Here is a 24254-nt window from a genome sequence, read left to right on the forward strand (position 1 = left end):
AATACACAGTGGGCTCCCGGGGGAGACTAAACCATATACTAAAATAGTGGTATAGCAATCACGACTTGAGTCAAGACACAGTCTGGAGCACGTAGAATCGCTGGGACCCCAAGGAACCACCCATGGTGACTAGACAGGGACCCCACGGAGGACGGGTGCAGTGTGCTAACACGACCGCGGGCTCCGTACAATTCTATGGGAAAGTCGCGGTTACAGTTTTAAAGTTTAAGAATCCTTCGAGGAGGACTTTGAGCAAACCCTTTGGAACTTAAGAGGTTGGAGAGCCACCCAACCCGTGGATACCGTAGTGCCCGAGTTACCTATCCCAGAGGAGTCGGGTGCATAGGTCTGGAGTGGTGTTGGAAACCGCAGTCGTTCTCAATGGAGGGCTGCGAAGAAGTACTGCTGCCGCAAATGTGAAAAGGGTCCGGAGGAATCCAAGCCTGGATTCTAGAAGGAAGGAACCTGAAAGCAGAGGGGACAGAGTCTGGGTCACTTCATTGTGACTAGGGGCTCGGTAGACGGATGCCCACCGATGTCAGGTGATTTCAGGTGCGACAAAGGGATGCTTGACTCTGCAGCCACGAGGACCAGGAGACGTTGAGGATGACCAGGAGCTGGAGGTGAGCTGTCCCACGAAGGATGTCGAGTGCTGAGGGGTCGATGTCTGGCTGGAGCACCAACAAGCCTTGGCAAAAGCAAGGTCAAGCAGGTTACGGTGTGGACCAGCAAGGTCCAGGAGACTCACCAAGCAATGGGGAGTCAGGGCACATCTGGAGCATCTGGAGCAACCAGGAAAGCCCAACAGAAATCAAGATTACCCTCAGGGGGACCCACAGGCCAAAGGGCCAGGAGTTGCGAGGGGACCTTGAGCAAGAGTGCAAAGTACCAGCCCACGGAGCACTCGGTGTGACGAGGCCAGAGTTCTTTGGTGCAAATACTGCTCAGGGTTAGGACTACAAGGAGTCCAATGCAAAAGCTCGGGAATTGACAACGAGCATCTGCACTTGCAAATGGACGCGGTGCACAGGGGTTCAGGTTATGCAGTCCCCACGAGGGATACTGGTCTCAAACTTGCTGAGAGGGCAGATCGACCTCAGGGACCTTTGAAAACCCACCTCCTGTGTTGCTGTAATCTTCAGAGTCCGCAGGAGCTCAGGAGCAGCAGACCAGTCAGTTGCGTTACGGTGCCTGCAGCTGCAGGGGAGTGACTCCTTCACCCCAAGGGAGATTCTTCAGTTTTCCTTAGTGCACCACAGGTCCTTCACGGAGCCTGTATGGAGCAAGGGCACAGATAAAGCTTTGGATGGAGAGGGAGACGAAGTCGGGCCCAGTCGAAGTCCAGCGAAGTCCAGAGTGTCCAGACAGTCGAAGGTCAGTGATTTCTTCATGTAGAATCTTGCCCACATAAAAATCTAAAGTCTTAAAGCCAGGTAAGCCCTTATGCACCCACGGGAGAGGGTTGGACAGATTTGGGGGACCCTCCTGGGGGAGGGTCAGGACAGAGGGGTGGTTACACCCATGTCCTTTGTCCAGTTTTGCACCAGTGCAGTAGCCAGTGGCTCCCAGAACTGGTCTGAGCTGGACTATGCACAGAAACACCAAATGTGCCCCCAGTGCAGACTTTCAGGAACTCTCAGAGTGTACCCACCCAGCCCCAATACACTATCTGTGGCTGGGAGGTGGTCACACCTCCCTGTGACAGGATGCCTATTGTGCTGCCTTTCTCTGCTCGAGCTTGGCTCAGCAGCAGGAGGGCAGAAATGTATCTCTGGTCGGCAGCATCCATTTTGTGCTGTCCGGGTCGAGAAAAATGGCACCGGATAGACCTGTGACCCTACAAAGCTCGCTTCTGAAGGGTGGAATCATACCTCACTGTCGGAGGTATGATTCCAAGGTGTTTGATGCCAAACACAATATGTTTCTATGCAGCCATTTTCGAGATAGCATTTACCACAAGGTTATAATGCATCTCTACCTATATGTCCGGCTGAGTCACAGACAACCCGGGAGAATGGTCTCCGAAGGCTGCAGAGGGGCACTGCTCATGCCGGGGCACCTTATCACTAGAAACCCAGCACCCTGCCTTCAGGATTGACAAGGCCTGCTACAGGAGTGGCTTGCAAGTTTTAAGTGTAGTGACCTATAGATATAGTGAACCTATATCTAACGTAAGTGGTGCAAGCGCCATCTTACACAGGTTGCAGTAGCAGACCTGTAGATCCATTTTGCATGGCTTTGCATGGCCTCTCTTGGGTGGCATAATACATGATTCAGCCCATGGGAGGCCTCTGGGGTACCTATGCCCTGGGTACATGGGTACCATATACTAGGGACTGATAAGGGTACCCCAGTATCCAATCTGGAGTGTACCAAAGTGCATGCATGACAATTTAAGGGAGAAAGCAGATAGACTAGGTCCTGATTAACAGGATCCCAGTCAGACTAGTAAAAAACAGTGAAACATCAAGCAAAAAAGTGGGGGTAACCATAAGAAGCAGATCCTACTTTCCTACAGAAAGGAGGAAAGAGAAGGTGATGACCATTTCTTGAAGTCACAATTTTCAGTAAGTGAGGAGGAGCTATACCAAAAGAGAAGGAATAAGAGGAAGAAGGGGGCAGCTGCCAGTGGCAGAGCAGAAGTGGACACTGTCCTTGTCTTCTCTGGGCAAGAAGAAAAAGACAGAGTCTTTCTACTTCTCAGCCTGCCGGCCGTCCCCATAGGCCATGAACGCCTAGCCTTATGTGCAAGCCTTGGCTATTTCTCCCATCCTGGGATGCATGTTTAAAATAAAAACAGTATGGAGACGGAATATATTGAATAAAAGAAGTAGGAGCACGCCGTGCCCCGCTGATCCACCCACTTCAACCACTGGATAAGAGAAACTGTTGTGTTTCACATCGGAGAAGGCCTGGGAATCAAGGTCATCATGTTGCAGTTATCTTAGTGTTAGTGTGGGGATAGATTAATGCTTTATACTCACCAACCCTCTGATGGAGCAGGATTTACACAAAATAAACCTGCTTGGATTAAACCTCCTTATGTGTGAAAATTATTGACAAAAGTCGTGAAAAATTGAACATGGGGTATTTGGAAAGGGAATTGAGAAATGGGCAGGAGAAAATGACAAATGATTCCTGAGGCCTCAAATGATTTATGCACAAAAGGTAGCAGAAAACTATTGCTAGAGATTTGAGCTTTCATGCTCAAATTAGGAGAGGCTTAATTTTCATTTTGATCGTTAGAAGTTGCACTAAAAATGTGAAGAGTGCAAAGTAAATAAAATGCATTAATAATAGTACTTTTCATGAGAGATATTAAATTGCATAAAATACCTGTGGGAATATTTGCGTTGATATTAGAATATTATGAGACTAAGATGAATAATGAAATGGAGTTTTTTATGTGAACAAATAGCTAAATTTGTTTATTTTTCCTAGGGAATGGCATGTTTTACAGAGAAGGCCTCAAACCACTGTTAGGATTAATTTGCTTTTTAAATGTAGGCTAGCTGTAAAAAAAATTGTACTTTGTCTCTTACAGTGAGTGTTCTATTATTCTTTGTCGACGGTTGTGCAGAGAAGATATTGGTGGAATTTCCTTGCTGACCGGGGAAATGTTTATTTTTGTGGATAATTGCCCCAGAAAAATTTTGCAAATACTCATAAGATGTGCGTGGGCTTCGAAAGGAAATCATCGTGATTTCCTCTACTGTAGGACAATAATGACAGCCTGTTTCTAACATAGAACTTTTGAAAGTTAGGTGCGAAGAAAGTGGTGTGACTGAACATCCTATGCTCCTGGACCAATGAGAACTGTGAAATGTTCGGACTTTGCTACAAAATAGGGATGGACTTTAACAAATTAGGGTATAACTACTAGTGTTAGAATCTACTAAGGTGGTGTGGGTGAGCATTTCCTTGAGAGCGAGCATCTTTGAGCGTCGAGGCGAGAGTGAAGCTGTTTCCTTAAGCTTCCATTTTTGGCTGTTGCTGTCTGATCCTGACTCTTTAATTTTGCTCCTCATACCTTTGTGAGGTTGCCCAGCTTTCCCTTCTGGCCGGAAGGTTAGCTCTTCAGACTATAAGCACACTGTGCTATAGTTTTCTCTAGGTTTGTATGAAACTCTGTAATTGCATTGATCTTATTACAATGCTCTTTTGTCTCTTCTCCTATCCACTCACTCATGCTTATTAAATGAGATGTTATTGTGAATTGCTTATTTTTTCTTGTGTGATGATCTGTGATTCAAAGCTGTATTGTTTGATTGACCATTCATATGCCTAAGTATTAGATAAAATCAAGTTGTTAAGTAATCAGTGTCTGTCATTATTGACGAATATTATTAATGTGATTTGTACATTGTAAATTTAGCTTGTTGAAGAATATTCCTCTTGTTGTAGGTCCTCATACGGGAGATATTATCCGTCTTGTCAATAGTCAGTCCCTATCAACTCTCCAAAGATTAATCGGAGGACCAGTTATTAAAGGTATGGGCCAAATTTAGTTTATGCGGGGAATGACCGGTAGATATTGAAATTGGTTATTAGTGGGGAAAAAAAATTGCCCCCGCTTCTGCTGCATCACCTTGATGTAGGGGAACTTAGACTCATGCTATCTAATCCTCTGTATTTTATGCCTTGAATTATTTGTTCTGTGCATGTTACATCGCCTCAACTTTATTAGCAGATTTGCCTTTATGCTGATTCCGATGTATTTCTATACCCTCATTTTGAGATGTCTTTATGTCCAGTTATTTTTGGTGTTGAAATAACTAACCATATGTAATTGTCTGCGGTTACTGTGTCCAGAGAAATTCCAATTGAAGCAAATTAGCTTTATTAATAATTTTCTCCCCTCTACGCTTACATGCTGCTAAAAAGAAACATTGGACTGCGATTCCAGAACAGGTCCAGAACTTATTGGCCCGGCCTTTTCACATCCAAGTAGAGAATTGTCTGTAGTTGAAAACCCTTTCCTACAAAAAAAACATGAATACCATATACAGAAACAGTGACAGGTTCAGTCACACACAGATGCATAAAACAAGATTATCAGCAAGTGTTTCTCTCTTCTGGAGCTTTGGTTTGTATTCGAATATGAAAGCAAAATAGCAAGTACTGTCATGAAAAGATAATTTAAGACCACTGCATTTTTATTCTGACAGATTTGAAAGAATGGTGTGTGAGAGGGATTTCTGACACACTTCACGCGCCGAGTATTTCAAGTAATTCTGTCAGCACTGCAGTGAATTTGCAAGACGCCTCGTATAGCATCATATCCTATATAAAGTCTTAACTCAAAGGTACTATTGCAAGGAAGCAGTGTTTTTCAATACGTGTGTGAGATACCTGTTCTTTCTTGAATTTGAATTTTTGCTGCAATATTGATAAGCCTCAGTTTAAGCAATTCTTCGCTCTGCTAGCTAAGCTATCGCTTCACAAATGTCTACTCACAAGAACGGAAACAAACCTTCCAAGCAACCCCTTTTTGCAGAGGCGCTCAAACAGTCACATACCATGTCTGCGAAAGGTTTAGTTTCCCCAACATCTAACCCACCCTTTGTCACCTCAACCGAATTATATGGGGACACTTTGAATCGTATTTTACAAGAAGTCTCATCAATCAGCTCTCGTCTGACGGATATGGACGCTAATATCTTTTCTCTCACAACAGAAACCAAATCAGTTAGGGCAGACCTTGTGCAATTCCATGCCAAAGCGGAAGGATTGGACCAACGATTAACTATAGTAGAAGCTAGACTCGAATCAGTGCAAAGCAAGGACCAAGACCTATAATTTTTCCGCAGCAAACTTGTGGATTTGGAAGACCGAAATAGAAGGGATAATGTTCGATTTTTTGGTTTCCCAGAAAAGATTGAAGGTCAGAATGCTCGACTATTTTTATGTAATGTCCTTTTCAAGCTTCTTGGTATCACCTTTGAACCATTGTTGGAAATCCAACGTGCTCATCGAATTGGTCCACCACGCAAACAAATAGATTCCCACCCAAGACCTCTAATTGCCTGCTTTTTACGACATGACCAAATACGACAAATATTGATGGCAGCACGAACGCAGGGCTCCTACATCTATGATGGTCAAGAAATACGCATGGCTGCTGACTTCTCATAATAAACAAATGAAAGGAGAAAGGCATTCCTATCTATGAGACCACAACTCAGGCAGATGGACATAAAATATGGTTTGTTTGACCCTGCTCGTTTCCGAATCACCAAAAATAGCGAATCAAAAGATTTCTATAATCCTGAAGACCTGCAACATTTTCTGGATAGTATTTTGCTTCAAGATATGGACGTCCAACATCCTCCTGCTAATCAGTCTATCTCAAGTTCTAAATCTTCTCAACAGCCATCCGACAATCGACACCGCAGCACCAGTGAAATTCGTCATTGTGGTAGAGTCATCGAGAGATCAATCCGTACATATGAGGACAAAGCTTCTGCTTTACAGACAGTCTCTACTTTCACACAAGATCATCATAGGAACAAATCTCGATCCCCTCTATAATCTGCAGATGGAGAAAAGGCTCTGATGTTATCTTCTTCTTCTTACTGCCTTGTCCTTTCATAAAGCACTTTCATGAATTTCTTTAGTCTTTAGACAGAGAAGTACTATCCAAGATCTTTATATATACTACTATTTTATCTCTGCTCATATTAGTACCTATAGTCACTTCTATACTCATATTATATTCAGGATTTATTAGGATATTTATTGCATAAGATTTACAGTGGTCTAGATTACATTGATATCGTCCTTTCATGAATTTCTTTAGGTTCTAGAATAGATAAGTACATTGTTATTATATATTTTATTATATTTATATTTATAAATCCCCTATACTTATACTCTATTTAGGATGTATTAATATATTTATTGTATAAGCTCTACAATAAGTTTAAATTATATGTTTTTTATAATACTGGGGGCGCAAAGTATTCATGAATATATTTGCTATTTCCTCTCTCATACAAGTCATAATTGGAGATAAATTGCATTCATTCTTACATTTACCTCTTTTTGAGTAACAACTTTTAATAAGGTCTGTTTCATTCTATAGCAGTTATGTTTATAATCATTGTTATTTGCATATATACTTCACTTTTTAGTATAAAATTGCATTTAAGCTTATATTATTAAATGTTATGTCTTATTATAATATATACTTTTTAAAGTCATATATTTATTATAATATGTTTCAATTTCTTGAATTTATATGAATTTATTGACAATTTTATAAGCGTTTTAATGCCAATATTTTACATTCATGGGTCTCCGGGATCAAATCTTTTTTAAATATATTCTAGTTTTTCCCCTTTATAGTCATGGTTTTATCCTCCTGAAGGAGTTCCTTCTCGTGGCGGTGCTCTAGTGAGCCCAGACCCGCGGTTGAAAGTTAGAGGTTCGCTGATTCCATAGAATAGTTTGACCTTCTCAATATACTTCTATAGGAACTTTCTTTAACCTTTCTTATATCAACTCTTATTGTTCTATACGATATTTTGTAGGTGTTATATTGTTTCTCTTCTTCTGGTTTTCTATCACGTTTCTTTTCCTCAAGTCAATAATCTTTGCTTTGGATTCTAAACTTCTTAAGTTTATATAAAACTCTTATTCTCTTACACTTTTCTATTACATAGCACCCAGAGTGCCCCCCCCTTTTCCCTTCCCATCCTACCCTATTCCCTCTCATTATATTCCCATTAATTTATCATTTCTCTTACTTTGACTAATACATTGATTTCTGAATTCTTAATTCCTTTTGACCGTATCTCCGCATGGCAAGCACTCACCCACTATCTACCATCACGTGGAATGTCCATGGCCTCACTCATTGCATTAAGAGGAACAAAGTACTTTCTTATTTCCAGTCCAAACATGTAGACATAGCCTTACTACAGGAAACACACCTTGATGCGATTGAATCTGACAAACTCTGTAGAGATTGGGTGGGGAAGGTCATTCACAGCAGCATTCACAACAAGCATTTGCAATGCAAGAGGTCTCGCATTTGCGAGAGTTTGAGCTACTGGCATTGCGAATGACAAAGGCTTTCAGTTATGTGTTAAGAAAATATGCGGGTTTAGGCACAGCTTGCAGGGTTTCAAAACAAATAAATAACTCCAACTCTCGCAATTGCGAAATCTATTGAATTTCAAATGCGTGTTTTTGGGGGGTTTTCATGTAGCGAGAACTTGACCCAATGATATTAGAGCATTACACATGGACACAGGCAGGTGAGCCAACGATGAGACTCGAAGCTGGTTCACCAGCTCCGAAGTCGGCAGCTCCGACATTAAGTCCACAACCTCTCCCCATCCTTGTATCATACATAATGATTTTTTTTTTAAAAAACACTGATTTTGTTTGTATAAAAGCAAGCTTCCTTTTGGGAAAAAATTAATTAAATGGAACACTGACGTAATTAAATGTCACCCAGGTCGATTAAATGAAGAGCTCTACCACCAACAAAACTGGAGCTGGCTATAAAAAACATGTATAGAACCAAATAAATTAATCACGAGTGCAACACACAACGTTTAATTAAAGTCAAACTACTGGTTTTGTCAATACCTGTTTTTATGTAGCTCTGTCACAGGTTTTGCGGTTTTAAATTACTGCACATAACATGCTTTGTTATTTAAAAACTTGCTGGCATTTAAACATGCTCGGCTGCGCCTCATAACTACTCTGTGGCACGGAAGTGAAACAGGTTCCAGCAATGAAATGTTCTGGGTGCAATGTGGACCTTTTCATTGAAGGGCACTAAGGGTGGTTATTGAGATGTGGGGTGGGGTGCTGTGCGTTTGCAAGATCAGTCCGTGCTGTCTATGCAGAGGGGCTGGTAGGGTGTGGGTAAGCGATGTGTCCCGAATCCTCGGTGAGATGGTAGACTGACACCTGATCCTTGTGTGTCCCAGCGTGCCTCGTAGAGGGCAATAAGACGGTGCTGCACATATGCAAAGGAAGCAGCTGGCTGTGGGCGACTTTGGGTATGAACCCCTTGTGATTTAGTACCTGCCAGCTCACAGCTGGACATTTGTTGTGGTGCCCTGAGACAGGGCTTAGCCCTGCGCGCATGCTCGCTGCACACCCTCTCACTCCATGACAGTTTTAAAGATGCTTCTATATCGTACTGGGGGTGCGCACACATTGTTACTGCATGAAGCGCCTGGTTGAAATCATGGCCCTGAACCTGTAGGAACTGAGCAGCTGCACACCGAGTATACACAGAAACTGATTTCGTAATAATTGAAAGAGGATCGCATTGAAGAGAAAAACGTTTAAGGAGATGTTTAACTTCCGATGTGTAAAGCAACATCGTTCCCTGGAGAAAAGGGGTGGCAGCTGTGCATAAGGAGAGCCTTCCCATACCAGACAAGAAAAACAAGCGCGGCGGAGCGTGGCGCGCGCGCGCTTGGGGGCGGGGGAGCGTATTCCAGGCGGGGGAGCGGACCCTTTGAAGTGCTCCTAAAAAGCAGATTGCATGTCGGCACGATTGTGCCCGTGCTAGCCATGCAATCCGCTTTTTGGGAGCACTTTTAAAAGCCGCTTACAATAGACTCGCTTTGTGATCGCTTACGCGATAGCAAGGCGAGACCTAAAAACAAGCATTTGCAATGCAACAGGTCTCGCATTTGCGAGTGTTTGTGCTATTGGCATTGTACATGACATTGCCTTTTATCTATATGTTTTAAAACCTGCAAGCGTTTTTATAGTCCTTGCTTACAAGAAGCAAGGCTGGCAGTAAACGAGGTGCAGTTACTGCCATCCTTGCTTCTCGTATGTAACGACAATAAGTACAAAGTGCGTGTTTACGCATTGCTTGCAGGTTTTCAAAACACATAAATAAAAGGCATTGTCATTTACAATGCCAATAGCTCAAACTCTTGTTATACGTATTACTATTAATATAGTGCCCAAAAAATTCGCCTAATAACTACCAATAGATATTTTTTAGAGATGCAAAAAATTAGACAACTATTAACATACCCAATATGTATCACCTTCATATTTTTAAAACTATTTGCATAACTTTTACAGTATTAAAATTAACAACTAACTACATTTTATTTCATATATTTCATATCATCTGCATAACCTGCTCTATCTTTTTGCATTTCTGTCAATTATTAATAGGTTACTTTGCTTATAAGGAGTCTATTTATTATTGCAAATACAAATGAAAAATTAAAGAACATAGTCATTTTCAATGCAAACAGCTCCAACTTTAACAAATGCGAGACCTATTGCATTGCAAATGCTTGACTGTTCAGGGCACACCCTGAACTCATGTATTTGAAGGTGCTCTCACATACAAAAAAGGAACAAAAAGGAAGTTTTGTGAAATAAGGTATTTGCTGAGGAAACGCCCAGTTTGGTCAAGCAGGGAAATTGGGATTGAGCCCAGATTTTCCAGTTTCATTTTTTTTTTTGTTTAAATTTGTTCATTGCATTTTTTTTTAAATTTGCAGGCATTTAGACAGGTACCATTGATAATCAGGCGTATGTTAACATTGAAAAGAGGATTCAGGAAGCGGATATTAACATACAAGCATTACACAGGTACCTTTTGCATACATGTAACATTTTGGAGTGCCAGGTATAACAGGATATTAACACTGACAAATGAAGCATAAGGGTAAAGTCCCATTGATTCAACATAATAGGCGAACAGCATATACCCGTTGCAATGTAACGCTGCCTTCCCCGATACATCCCACTCCCATAACTGCACCTTAATCATACACTGAGAATGTATGATGCCAACCATTGTTGTCTGAATAATCATGTGTTAACTTGGACATGTGTATGAGGCGCACAGTGTTTGGGGCTTTGTAGGTTTCCCGGGCTGAGACCGCCTTTTCATGATGCTCAAGTCACTCTGTACCAATGGTTTGCTCACGCACCTCATCTGCCCCTGAGGGGTCTTCTGTGCTCTCGGATTCACCTGCCAGGAGCTGCGGAAAACTCCAGATTTTCCAGTTTCACGCTATGCAGTACAGACGATCAGTGCCCAATCTGAGGCCGAGGTTTCCGGTGCTCAGTACCGGCACTTAATTATCAACACCGACACTTATGGCAGTCTGCCACATAGTGGCACTCCTTTAGAGAAGAGCTTAACAACAGTTGCAGTGGCGTAACGATAATTGAGGGGGCCCCCCTGCAAGGTATGTGGAGGGGCCCCCTCCGGACTCTATCAGGAGCTGCTCGGCAGAAGTGCAGTGCTGAGGGGCCCCCTGGAGCTTGGGGGCCCCCCGCACTGCGGAGGATGCGGGGACCTATGTTACGCCCCTGAACAGTTGTTTATTAATGGTAATGACTGATTCCTGCTACCCAAGAAATTCTCATAGATTTGGGGGCCTGTAATAGTCCTACTTGTAGGAGTGTGATGGCTAGTAGTTGTGTTGGTACGGTCACTAGCGCACTGGCAGAGGCAAAAGGTGGTTCAAGCTACAATGGCCGCCTGATGAGGGCACTGGCGCTTATTATTTTACAATTTAACCACTGCAAACACTAGATGGGTATTTATTTCTGACATCTATGGTGTTTTATTCTTGGAATATGAGATTAGAACATGGTAAACTAAAATCGGCATTTTTTATTAACATATTTGCATAGCATGAATCTTGCCCAGAGCTGGGAGGCGCACTGGCAGGAAGAATACCGCGTGTCTAGGCTCAGAGAAAGGAAGAGAAGTGAGAGGAGGCAGCAGAGGGTGGGGAACTGGAGAATAATGCGAAGGGTCAGTGGTGTGGGGCAAGGGGAACCGCTCGGGCGCTAAACGGCAGAGAAACTTACTGGCAATGTGTGAAGCGTGGCCGGGACTGGGTGGTCTGAGATAAAGGGAGGAGGAGAACGGGCTGCGGGCGAAGGAACCAAGGTAAGGCAATGGGCAGCGTGGACAGTGGGGAGCAGGGTAGAAGCTGCTAATCAATTCGGTCACTTACTGTCAGTGCACTGATTCGGTTCCCTGGATGTGATAGGTCCAGGTGGGAAAAACTGCGATAAGAGCCGAGATTTGATAGGAAGCGTCAGGGTATGTCCATCTGTAAAAAGGAACGGAGGTGAAAGGGGACACCAGTGCACCCAAGTAAATTAATTGGGAGGCAAATGGCGTGGGAACTTACTGGAGGATTGAGTTCTCCTGACATGAGGGTCCGGTTACTGCAGGCCAAACTGGGCGCATGGAGTAAGGTCCTCAAGGGGGAGGAACTGCAGATGAAGCAGCGGTAGATAAGAAAGGCGTCAGGGCGCGTCTTTCAACAATGAGGAGTGAAGGAAAGGGGGGTCAGCGAGGTCAAAACCATAACTGCGCAGGCAGTGGCTGGAAAGTGGACGGCGCTGGGAGACTTACTCAGCTCATTCTGGGCGCCGAAATAGCGGTGGTCCAGTTGCTGCGGGCAATTCAAGCACGTGGAATGAATCCAGGTGAGGTGACGGGTGCAGGCGGTGCTAGTCTGGCACGTGCAGGGAACACAGAAATAAGGGAAGGGATAAGGCCGCCCGGTGGCATTCACGTGTGAGTGTGAAGCGCAAGCAAGCCAGGCGGTCGGCGGAGCGTGGCGCGCGCGCGCTTGGGGTCGTGTGCGTCTGCGCTTCTCAGAAGCGCGTCCACAGACCCCGATCGCTGCGCGTGCCCCGGTCTGTCTCCCTTGAGAGGCATCTGGGCAACAATAGTTCTCGTTGGCGGCAGCGCTTCGCGCTGCAACGCCAGCGAGACCTAATGAACCCACAGATACTAGCCCTGTCCGCAAATGTGGAGTTGCAATCCTTATTCGTAAATCACTCCCAGTCACGATCTCCAAGACCTGGTCGGATTCTGATGGCCGATATGTATTCGCTAAATTACGTATTGGGAATTCTTACATTTGCCTGGGATGAATCTATGCTCCGACTGGCACTAAAAAGTCATTTTTCATTCAATTAAATTGTCTTCTTACAGAGATTGACGCCTCGCAATACCTTATTGGTGGGGTTTGGAATTTGGTACGAGATCCTATCCTAGATTAAACAGGTCAGTTTGATAAAGTAAATGAAGCGGATAGAGCTATCTTAAATTACATACTCCAGGATAATTGTTTGGTTGACCATTGGTGTCTTAGCCATCAACAAGACAAAGAGTATACATTCTTTTCCCCCTTGCATGGCATATTTTGCTGCTTAGATTATTTTCTGGTATCACACAAAGCAGTCCACTTGGTCACAGAGTCTCATATCCTTGAGGCAGCCTTGTCTGATCATGCTCCTGTCCTTTTATCCCTAGATTTAGGTCCATTTCGACCAAGACGTAAACCATGGCGTATGAGCATTCAGCGGCGCAGGACACCCAAGGGTAAACTTCAATTACAATCCCATCTACAAGATTATCTCTCTATTAATCAGGGCTCTGTCACTTCCAGCAGGACGGGGTGGGCGGCAGCTAAAGCCACTATTAGGGTTCAATTAATGTGTGATGCAGCACTTGCTAATAAATAGAATATTGCAAAGCAAACAGAATTAGAATGAGACATTCAATCTTATTCTCACCTATATACATTGGCTCCTACCTTGCATAATCGCAAATTATTAGAACAATCACGCATGTCCCTAAATAGTCTCTTTACTTCTAAAGCTGAATATGCTCTGCAAAAAATGAAGGGGCGACATTACGAACAAGGGGAGAAGGCCGGGCGGGTATTAGCTGCACAACTACGTCAAAGACAGGCAGCGATGGCCATCCCAGCTATTCGGTCGACTCAAGGTGACATACTCACAAGACCTCAAGAGATAGTTAATGAATTCGCCTCCTTTTATCAATCCCTATATACTCCAGACAACCAAATAGACCTAGATAAGATGTCCTCTTTTCTAGCAACAGTGAGTCTTCCTCGTCTTTCTGATGATGGTAGAGCTCTACTTGATGGTGAAATCACAAGAGATGAGATCTCTAAAGCCATTGCTGCTCTGCCTTATCATAAAGCTCCTGGGGAGGATGGATTGCCTGCTGAATTTTATAGATGGGCAGGACATAATATTATTGATACTCTGCATGCTGCATTTCTTGAGGCAGATAAAGAATCATCACTGGGACCTCTTTCTAAAAAGGCAGTTATAGCCGTATTACCCAAACCTGGCAAGGGCCCTCTCTTATGCGGTAGCTATCGTCCCATTTCTTTATTAAACTGTGATATTAAAATATTAGCCAGCATCCTAGTGTCTCGTCTCCGCAAAGTCCTACCCTCCTTAATACATCATACTCAAGTGGGCTTTGTCCCGGGGCGTTCCTCTCTGAATCATCTCCGTACATGAGCCCATACATTGTGGTCTACTAAACATCTTTCAGAAGATGCCTTGACCCTTTCGCTTGATAGAAAAAAAGAGTTTGACCGCATTGAGTGGGAATACCTTTTTATTATAATGCAACTATTTGGATTAGGTGATCAATTTATAACTAAAGTACGCTTACTATATGATAATCCCTCAGCCCAGGTGAATTGTGGTGGTTGTTTGTCTGACGCATTCCCAATTCGGAGAGGAACCCGCCAGGGTTGCCCATTATCCCCCCTTCTTTTTCTTCTAGCAATGGAGCCACTTGCTGCCACAATCCGTCAATCTGATGAAATCATTGGTGTCCCCCTCCCAATTGGACATTCTAAAATATACTTGTATGCAGATTATATACTTCTTACTCTTACTAACCTTCCTCGATCTCTCCCGTCCCTCCTTCAAATTATTAATGATTTCTCCTCCTTTTCAGGTTATAAAATAAATTGGGACAAAAGTGAAGCCTTACCCATTTCTGCTGGCACTACAAAGGCAGCGGTTTACAGATTTCCTTTTCATTGGCAGTCTTCACATCTCAAATATCTAGGAATTTTAGTCAATAAGGGCATGGAAAAACATGGTCGCAGACAACTTAGCGTCTCTATTTTCTCAAATGCAGAGGGATTTTGACAAATGGAAAATTCTAGGACTATCTCTTTGGGGTAGAGTTCAAGCTATCAAAATGGTCACTCTTCCGCGTCTCATCTATATTTTAGGTATGCTTCCCCTCCAGATCCCTTTAGCTACCCGTAGATCAATAGATTCCAAGATCAAGGCCTTTATATGGGGTTCAGCTAGACCACGCCTTGCTATGGCAAAACTAAAGGCCATCAGTTGTATGGAGGTATGGGTCTTCCATCCATAGAACACTATTCCCTTGCTTTACACATCTCCTAATTCTCTTATTTTTTGCCAGGAACTAAAGATATTCCGCAATGGGTTTCCATTGAGCGTCATCTCTTATCCATGGATTTAGGTCTTTCTCTTTTATATCGTAGTGGCACTAGTTGTTCTTATCCCATCTTATCAGTCATGCACAAATCTTGGCAAAGAGGGCATCGGTTATTGGACTCAAACACACGTTTACATGTTAAGGCTCCCCTGTGGAATAATTCAGCTATCCGTATCAATGGTCGCACTTTATCTTGGCCTTTATGGCAAGCAGCTGGCATCTCCTCCCCAGATCAACTCCTTCATGATGGTGATTTCAAACCCTTCTCCCAATTATGTGAAGAATTTAATCTTCATACACAACATTCCTCTAAATATTCTCAGCTTCAACAATGTTTGAAGAAACATTTGGGATCTCCCCCTTGTTTGCTCCAAGTATCTCCAATATTATCTTACCTAAATTTGTGGGGGAAGCATAAAGGAGTGACTTCAGGCCTTTATAAAACCTTTACGCTTCCTCTATTTTCACAAACCCTCTCTCATACGCTTCAAAATAAATGGCAATCCCGTTTATCTATTTCTTATAAGGCTTCTAAATGGGATCAGATATTGGAGGGATTACATAAAGGAGTCCGTGAAGCAAGGCTTAAATTTTGTATATTTAAAATTTTTCATCACTGGCACTGGTCACCGATTAAATTATATAAAGCTGAACTACTTTCCCACACTAATTGCTGGAGGTGTTCCGCCTCTGGTTGTGATATAACTACCGCCTCTGGTTGTGATATAACCCATATCATTTGTGAATGCCCAAAAACCCAGTCTTTTTGGATCTTTGTTGGTAAAACCTTACATTCCACAATGTCATTACATTTACCATTTACATCTGCCACCATTCTTTTGCATGATTTACGTCATTTTCCAAAACTTTCCAAACCACAAATTTGTGTTCTACATACTGCGTTAGCTCCAGCTAAAATTTGTATTTTGCACCATTGGAAGTCTTCATCCCCACCCTCACATGAAGAATGGCTGGTGGCAATGATGCAGGCGGCTTTACATGAACGCACGATCTATAACCTCCAGGATCAAGCTGATATTTTTCTCCAGACTTGGTCTCTTTTTTTAAAAACTGAAATTGATGATGCTGCTAACTCCGCTATCTCTCCTAATGCAAACAACCAAATTAATTAATTCACTATTTTACATCCTTGTATATTAAGCTCTCTCCACCATTTTTTGTTTTATTTTATTTCCTTCCTTTCTTTCGTCTCCCTTTATCATTTCATTTTCCTTACCCTTACTCTCCTTCCATCCCCTTCCTTACTCTGGCTCTATTCTTTCACACTATTCTTTTATATTATTCTTCAAGTTTTCCGCCTTTTCTCTTATTTTCTTCTTCCTTTCCTTTTCCATACTAACTTTATACTCTTCTCCAAACTTTTGCGTCCTTAACCTATTAATATAACTATCTCCTATAAAGTTCTTGTCTCTTATTTACTTTAGATTAATTCATATTTTTTCTATTAATAATAATATGCAATATCAATTTCTTATTCATATTTCTACTATGTATTTATTTACTTATTTATTTATTTAAATATTTATATATAAAAAGAGTCTAGTCTATTTATTCGTCCATATTTATCATTAATATTATGTGTTTCATGTGTTTCTTACTCCTGTAATATTTGTTAAGTATTTATCAACAATTCATTGTTTTACCTATTTTGTATTACTATGTATTTTATTGTAAAAATTAAATAAACATTTTCAACACAAAAAAAAGAAGTAAATGTACCCCAAATGTACTATTTAAAGAAACATTCTGTTTCCCTAGGACAATAAAGCAGGGGACTTTCCAAACAGGTGCGTGCCTGTGCGTCAACGCGGAATTTGAACGTCAGGCACACTCGAAAGGCGGAGATTACTATTCCAACAGTATTAAGGTACTGTCGCCTTCACGGTGCCTGACTTTAACGTGTCCTCCCTTGTAACGGACCGCCCATCGTAGTCAGCAGAATAACCAGACGGCTCATGGGAGTGACGTAGTACCCGGATGTGTTTCAACACATTCCTCCGTAGACCAAGATGAGAGACGGTTTGGAAATGGCGACGTTCCGCTCTCGGGAGGTGCCGCGCTGTTGCGGCTGCCTTACGGTGCGCTCGGTGAGCCTGGGCTTGGCGCTGTACATTATGTTCTCCAGCGCGCTCATACTTGTGATGTATACGGTCGACCTGGCTCACGGCAGAGACTCGACTTTGGCAGACATTGTGCTGGCCTATCTGTGTGGTGCGTTATTGATGCTGGTGGCCCTGGGTATGATGTGCGGGGTTTTGAAGGCCATCCCGTCACTATTGCTACCCTTCATCGCGTTCCAGACCCTAGAATTGTCCGTCAGCATCCTCAGCTTCTGCGGCCTGTTTGTGCGCTTTCCGCCCTGCCTGGGCTTCCTGAATTCGGGGCAGCGCCGCGCTGCATTATTCATGGACGGGGACAAAAACCCGGTGTTTCCTGAATCTTCAGACATGGAGCACACGGAGAAGCAGCTACTTCGCCCCATAATCTACTTGGCTCTGTCCGCAGCCGCTGTGGTGCTGCTCAAGTTCTATTTCTTGAAGTGTGTCTGGCGCTGCTACAAGTTCCTGAAGGCCGGTCGTAGCGAAGAAAGGCAAGTGCACGTTTCGACCGTCAAGCTGCCCGAGAAGGGACTGCTTCTGCCTTCCTATGACGAGGCTGTCGCACTGCCGGCCAAGGAGCCACCGCCCCCGGCCTACTCCGTGTAGCTTGCGTGGCTGCTACTTCTCCGGGGCTGTGGAGGGAAGCGCTGTGCTCCGAATGGTATTCCAATCAAGGGCTTTTCTATTTCGTATCAACTTTCTCCTTTTGTGCTGATTGTCTCTGACATGTGTTGTCCAGATGGATCGCCAGTATTTGTGGTTTGGTTTAAAAAAAAAAAAGCACCCTGTGACTCGAAATGCTGCATCACATGATACCACAGTATTTCGCGGAACTTTAAACCGTACTTCACAAGGAGCGATTGTCGTTTTCAACCACTCATTTGCCTTGTGTTGAACCGAGTCTCCTCTTCTGCCTAAGGGACCAGTGTTCAGCATTTTTTTTTTTATTTTTATTTTTTTTTTTTGCTGGGATTGTGCCAACCTACAGCGTGATGCTCCATTTCTACCTGCGATTATTTGTAGGTCTGATCTAACATCACCGGTCAGCTTATTGTCACCCCTCAGTACCGTCTAATGCTCCACGACGGGCTACCAGTATCCCAGTGGGATGCACCCAAGCTGCAGGACTGCTCTTCAACATCATCTTTCAGAGCTGCCCATAATATCGGTCAACTGCTACAGCCTGCCGGTGTTCCGTCGTTTCCAGCTCCCCGTCTGTATGCGGCACCGTCCACAACAAAAGCCTATAGCTGTTCAACACTCCGTCTTCACTATTCATTGCACAATAACTGCCTCAAGATCTCAAATGCGTACTCCGGAAAGAAGTCTCCATTCATCAGATGCTCGAGGGCTATCTGTGGTCAGCTTGATGCTTCATGGCAACCGCCACACCACAGTTCGATTACTAATGGGTGGGGTATGACACGTTCTCTCTCCCCAAATACGAGAAGAGCTGGTTTCAACAAACATGTTCTATCCTTTATTAGACCATGCCACCTAACGAGTTTTGGGGGCTGCTCCCTCAAAGTCCTCCAATCTTGAAATGTAATCAAAGCCTCTAAGATAGAGGCAAAACTTCTAGTTGCCATCCACAAAACTGTAATTGATTTTGAATTGATTATTAGATGTCAACTGGGTTATTGGCTGTTTTGAAAAGAGTGATGTTCAGACTTCTTCACAGTTAACAGAAACCACCTAAAAGTTTGTTTGAAACACTGAAAAATTGAAATCCGCGTAACAAAATGTTGCTAATGCACATTACATTGATGGCCCGTTTGAGGAGAGCATTCTCAAGGTTTTTGGTGCAATCATGTTTTGATGGTAGACACCGCAAATTAATAATAAATATGTTTCACTGCTAGGTACCCCTTCCGATTTCAGTACTAAGATGCTAAAACACCTTGTCAATTTATCTTAACCATAGGTGGTAATTGTACAAAATTAGCTTATTATGAAGTCCTTGTTTACTGTTTAATCTATGAAAAAATACCCGCACAAAATATTTGAGGCATGCTTCATGGAGATTTGTTTTCTAACAGTGCATTTTTCTCTAGTTTTCGAGATGACATCTTGCACTTTACTTCAATACAAAAATCATAGCGTGCCTTACCACTGTTTGCCATGCTGTGATTGAAGCAATGCCTTTTTTGTGACTTTTTTGACATTGTAATTCGCCTCACAGTATTTCTCAGTTTATTTCCGAAAGCAACTGTAAGAGCTCTGTAGGAAAGTATAAACGAGACAATCCTTCTTTGTTGAGAAGACCAGCAAAACTATTGCATAATTTTCATTTATGGGAAAAATTGCAGGGGTTACAATCGGAGGTCACTGCTGCTTTAAAAATATTTGAGTGCCAGTACGTTGAGTAATTTTAGTTCTTTAATGTAACGTGATAACTGCTTCTGACGTGGGTTTTCATTCAAAACACAGATGATAAAGTACATCAAGTTATCTATGTCTTAGAGTAACCTTTGAAGCCTAAATTGTGCCTTGAAGCTTTGCCCCAAAAAAGTATGTTTTTTTAAAAAACCTTTTTTATTTTTTTTACACAGTGATGTTGTCTAAAGCTATAAGATCACCTCCTATATGTTTTTCTTTTTATGTTAGTTGTTGGAATTGAAAAATAATCGACACCTTCCAAAGGAAATGTGCTTTTAAAACAAGTTATTTCACTTTAAACTAATGAGGTCCACAACCTCTGTGTTTATTTTATTGAAAATTCAAGTAAGACGCATAGTAGGCCAAATAAAACCAAGCAATGGCAAAACCAATAGATTTCACTTTTACTATACAAGCACAGACTTAATGGCTTTGCCAATGCTTGCTTTGGTTACTTTATGGTCAGTAGCATTCCAAGATGGCTGTCCATGCATGAGCCGGTATGTATGTATGTATAATATATATGCATGCATGTTTTTTGACAAAGTATAAGAAATCGTTACAGTGGTTGCAATTATTTTTTGTTATACTTTATTTTTCAATTACTATTCCAAGATGATGGCAATTTTTGAAAGTTAAATCAAGACATAATAATTCTGCACTTATAAAGCGCATGGCTTCTTCAAAAGAAGTGTCTCAGTACTGAAGTTCAACTTCTGAAGGTTCAAATCACTTTCAGTGTATTGTAAACTGTGTGTGGAATGGCTCACAAACGAGCACAAGCGCATGGCCTCGTAGCGGTGTGCAGCTGGCAGGCCATACCATAAAGAGTTACAAAAAATTCCCCAAAACTCCCATGGAGAGTTAAAAAGGGAAATTTTTATAAACACAGTGCCCTCATGGAAACAGTAAAAGGATACACATTATCCAAACAGAAACCTGTAAAGAGGAAAACCTCCACAGGTGCAACATAGACAAAAATAGGGAGGAAAGCCATTGAAAAAAGAGCAGGGAGCTGAAACTAGAAAGCTGTTTAGCTATGAGCAAATCGCTGGCCCAAATCTTACTTTGTGTATATTGTATTGTAGACAATATGTACTTGGTAACAGACTGTAGGTAAGACACATTTAAAGGGGCTATACCATTACATCCGTAAGCCAGTGGCAAATGTTTGCTTTTGCTTGGGGAACTTGCTGTCGACCTAGCTGTGCAACCTTTCAGGCGTTACTATCCTCCACCTTCCTAAAACTTTTCTTTGTTTTTAGCTTCTGCTTTGTTTCATTGCTACTATCCGTGAGGATTGTTTTTTTTTTGTTGCTTATAATATAGGGGTGCATATCTTAGGAAACAAAGCCGGATGTGAAGACCAGACTTTATAGGCCAACCTATTTACTATGCATATTCTTTTAAGAGTAAACAGAATGCATCTGCTTTCTCCTAATGTGTTATATCCAATTTTTTTATTCAACAAAATAATGTAGACGTTATTCATGCAAGATTTGAAATCCAACATACTTAGGCTTGAAATGAATATGCTCATCATTTGGGGAAACAAATTGTATTTCTATTACTTCTGTGAGTATTTTGGAACAAACTACAATTTTGTTTTACAAACACGCACCTTAAGCAAAAGCTCTGGAATCATAGTGATTGTTTAAAGAGATGATTTAAAAAAAAAAAAAATGCATTTACATTTGATTGTCTTTAACTATTGTTTCTTAATAAATACTATTGATCCTTTCAGTTTTCCTTCATGATTAAGATTATAAGGAATTTCCAAAATATGATTAAAACATCTGGGTGTTATTAGTCAAAACAAGGACACCTAAGGATAGTTGCAAACATACCTGTAAGACACATGCTGGATTCGTCACCTTGAATGTTGGGTGTTTGATTTTTTTAACTGGACATGTTTCAAGTCCCGCATCATAGATTTTTGTGTGCATACCATGTAGTATTAGTGGCTGCAACTCTCCTTTTTGAGCGACTGCGTTTGGTTCTACTTGTGCACTTCTTAAAAGCAGCACATGCAACTTACCCAGTATAGATAATGAGGGGTTGTGTCAAGGGTGGAGTAGTCACTGTGGTTTGACTTGGGTAGAATTCTCTTCTTTCCTAGTCTACTGTCTATAACCACAGCCACATTCTTGTTATAGAGAAATGAATATACCTATTCACGGGGATGGAAGGATGGGTACAATATAAATTGAGGAAATGCCCCCAACTCATAATGGAGTATAAATGTATTTGAAAGCTACTGAGTTAGGAGTACAGAAGAGGTGCAGAAATATGATGTAGTTCCTTTTTAGGTCTCGCCTGACCCAGCGCATGCGCTGGTCTGGCGAGACTTATTGAGAGGGTTTCAAAAAGTGCTACCAGGCCAGCCTAGAGCTACAGTGCATGTGCGCGCGCTTGCCGCGATTACTTTCACTTTCGCGGCCGCTTTGATATTTGATCGCGATCACTTTCGCGGGCGCTTGTTTTTTTTGTGTTTTTTTTTTTTTTTTTTTAAAGTAAAACTCCTCGTGTCTGCTAGATTTAACGTGAATTTAGATAATACTGTGCACCTATTCAGCACCTAAAATAATTAAACACCAATAATTATCCTTTGGGTTAAACAGGAGAGAGAAAAAGATTCGCATCCAGGGGCTGAATTACACAGTTTGTAACCAGGAAACCGGTGTTCAATCTAGGCTTTCCTGCTTGAACAAATTATTTTGCCGTTCTGCCCTTTCATTGATTATCACATCTGGGAGCTCCTTGAAATAATTTGGCTCAGGGTGTGTGCTGTACATGCGTCTCTCTTGTTGATGGTTTATTAAACTTTGATGTTGCTTCATCTCTAATAATAATGTAGGTGAAATGTAAGTGGGTACATGACAGCCGACTTGCCTCTTGGTTCACTAATGCTATTGTAGCTAGATGGCTTAATACTGCTTTAGTTCCTGCATAGATATTATCAAATTTTTTTAACTGCCAGTCAGAGTGATTTATTCTATTGGATTAAAGTGGTACGCTTCCGCAGAGTAAGACATGCACATTTAAATTAGGAGCTGTATTCATCATATTTTTACAAGACGTTTGTTGCACAGTTTTCAGACTAAACACAATGCTTGGATCTAAAAACACAACCAGAACCTTTCTCTGGGTTTGCTTTCCCTTGTACCTGGTTCAACTAGGTCAGTGGGCTGCAGAGACAGTAGGGAGATGCTCACGGCTGGAGATCCAGCTGAACTCATGGGTCCTTGTCTGGGCACGGATGACTCACCTCCTCCATGCTGCCTCCCTGACCTGCCTCATTGCGAACTGACTGCGCAATGGCAATAAGGCCATGGCCATGATCTCCTGATTCCTATATGCCTTTGCGGGGCTGCTCTGCAGTACAGGAACATTGTCACACATGAGGTGGGTATATGGAAAATCCTGAGACTGCTGTCCCCAGCCCTCGTGGAATTGGGACAAGAATCCTTGGTGGTGAAGTCACACTGGCGCAAGGCCACCAATAACAATTCTGCAGTTAGCTGCACACTCCCTCTGTATGTTTAAATTCACAGTGCAGGTTACTCTCACAATGAAAGTCCATAACTTGTCTGTGAAATAAGCCGGCCTCCTGCCATCCTCCACCTCCCATCAAAACAGCAGCACGACGTCCATTCACTAGTACAAAAAATTTAAATAAATCCACTCTGACCTTTTTTGATTCCCACCCACTGCGGGCATTATTCAATGGTCAAGGTGGGTCGGTGGGTACGTTGGGACGGGTGCGACACCGGACCCACCTGCCTTTAACTCTCCTAACCCCGCATCCCTACAGTAGTGAGGTGTGCACAGTTTAACAAGCATTGGCATAGCCAATAGGTCTCGCTTTTGGGACCTTATAAGTATTAAGTTATGCAGCACAATATCATTGGTGCAACAACATTAACTGTTGCATGGTTAAACACTTATAAGGTCCCAAAGGCGAGACCTATTGGCTATGCCAATGCGTGTTACTCCTGTGGCTTAGACAGTTGTTTTTTCAACTTTGAGGATGTTTGTACCACTCTGTGGCAGGCCCAGAGACGGATGTTATTAGATAAACCTTTTAGACCAGAGTACATGGCATACTCATAGTGTTTATCCCAGATTTTGATTTAACTTGCCACCAGGTTGGAACCTACCCCATAGTCTCCATTTAACCATTTACTGCCACCCCCATTATCTTTTTTTTGTTTTTGGGCCATTCAAAAAGTTTAATTAGATTATTGAAAGGAACATAAGACATAAGCCAAATGCAGGATGTATACAAAAAAAGTACAGTCAATATAAAATTCATCAATTTAATTATTTTAATAATGATTCCATTCTAGAGGTTTAACAGAGTATTACATTCATTTACGAGTCTGACATATTTATTGAACAGACATGGACTAAATTTACATAAAATATATAAGCAGGGACTCCTCACATGTTAAATTGCCCATTGCCTTTAA

General features: G+C 42.2%; 1 protein-coding gene across 1 annotated transcript; it reads left to right on the forward strand.

Annotated features, from left to right (window-relative positions):
• The first annotated feature begins 17276 nt into the window (after positions 1–17276).
• On the forward strand, positions 17277–21525 carry LOC146783939 (lysosomal-associated transmembrane protein 5-like). Its single transcript, XM_085633871.1, has one exon. It carries the CDS (start codon positions 17314–17316, stop codon positions 18007–18009), a length of 696 nt encoding a protein of 231 aa, XP_085489997.1. The 5' UTR covers positions 17277–17313; the 3' UTR covers positions 18010–21525.
• The last annotated feature ends 2729 nt before the right edge of the window (positions 21526–24254 follow it).

The sequence above is a fragment of the Triturus cristatus genome, chromosome 11 (assembly GCF_964204655.1).
Source record: "Triturus cristatus chromosome 11, aTriCri1.1, whole genome shotgun sequence".
NCBI classification, from domain to species: domain Eukaryota; kingdom Metazoa; phylum Chordata; class Amphibia; order Caudata; family Salamandridae; genus Triturus; species Triturus cristatus.

Coding starts and splice junctions, on each gene's coding strand:
- LOC146783939 (XM_085633871.1), top strand. CDS start 17,314: ATGAGAGACGGTTTGGAAATGGCGACGTTCCGCTCTCGGGAGGTGCCG.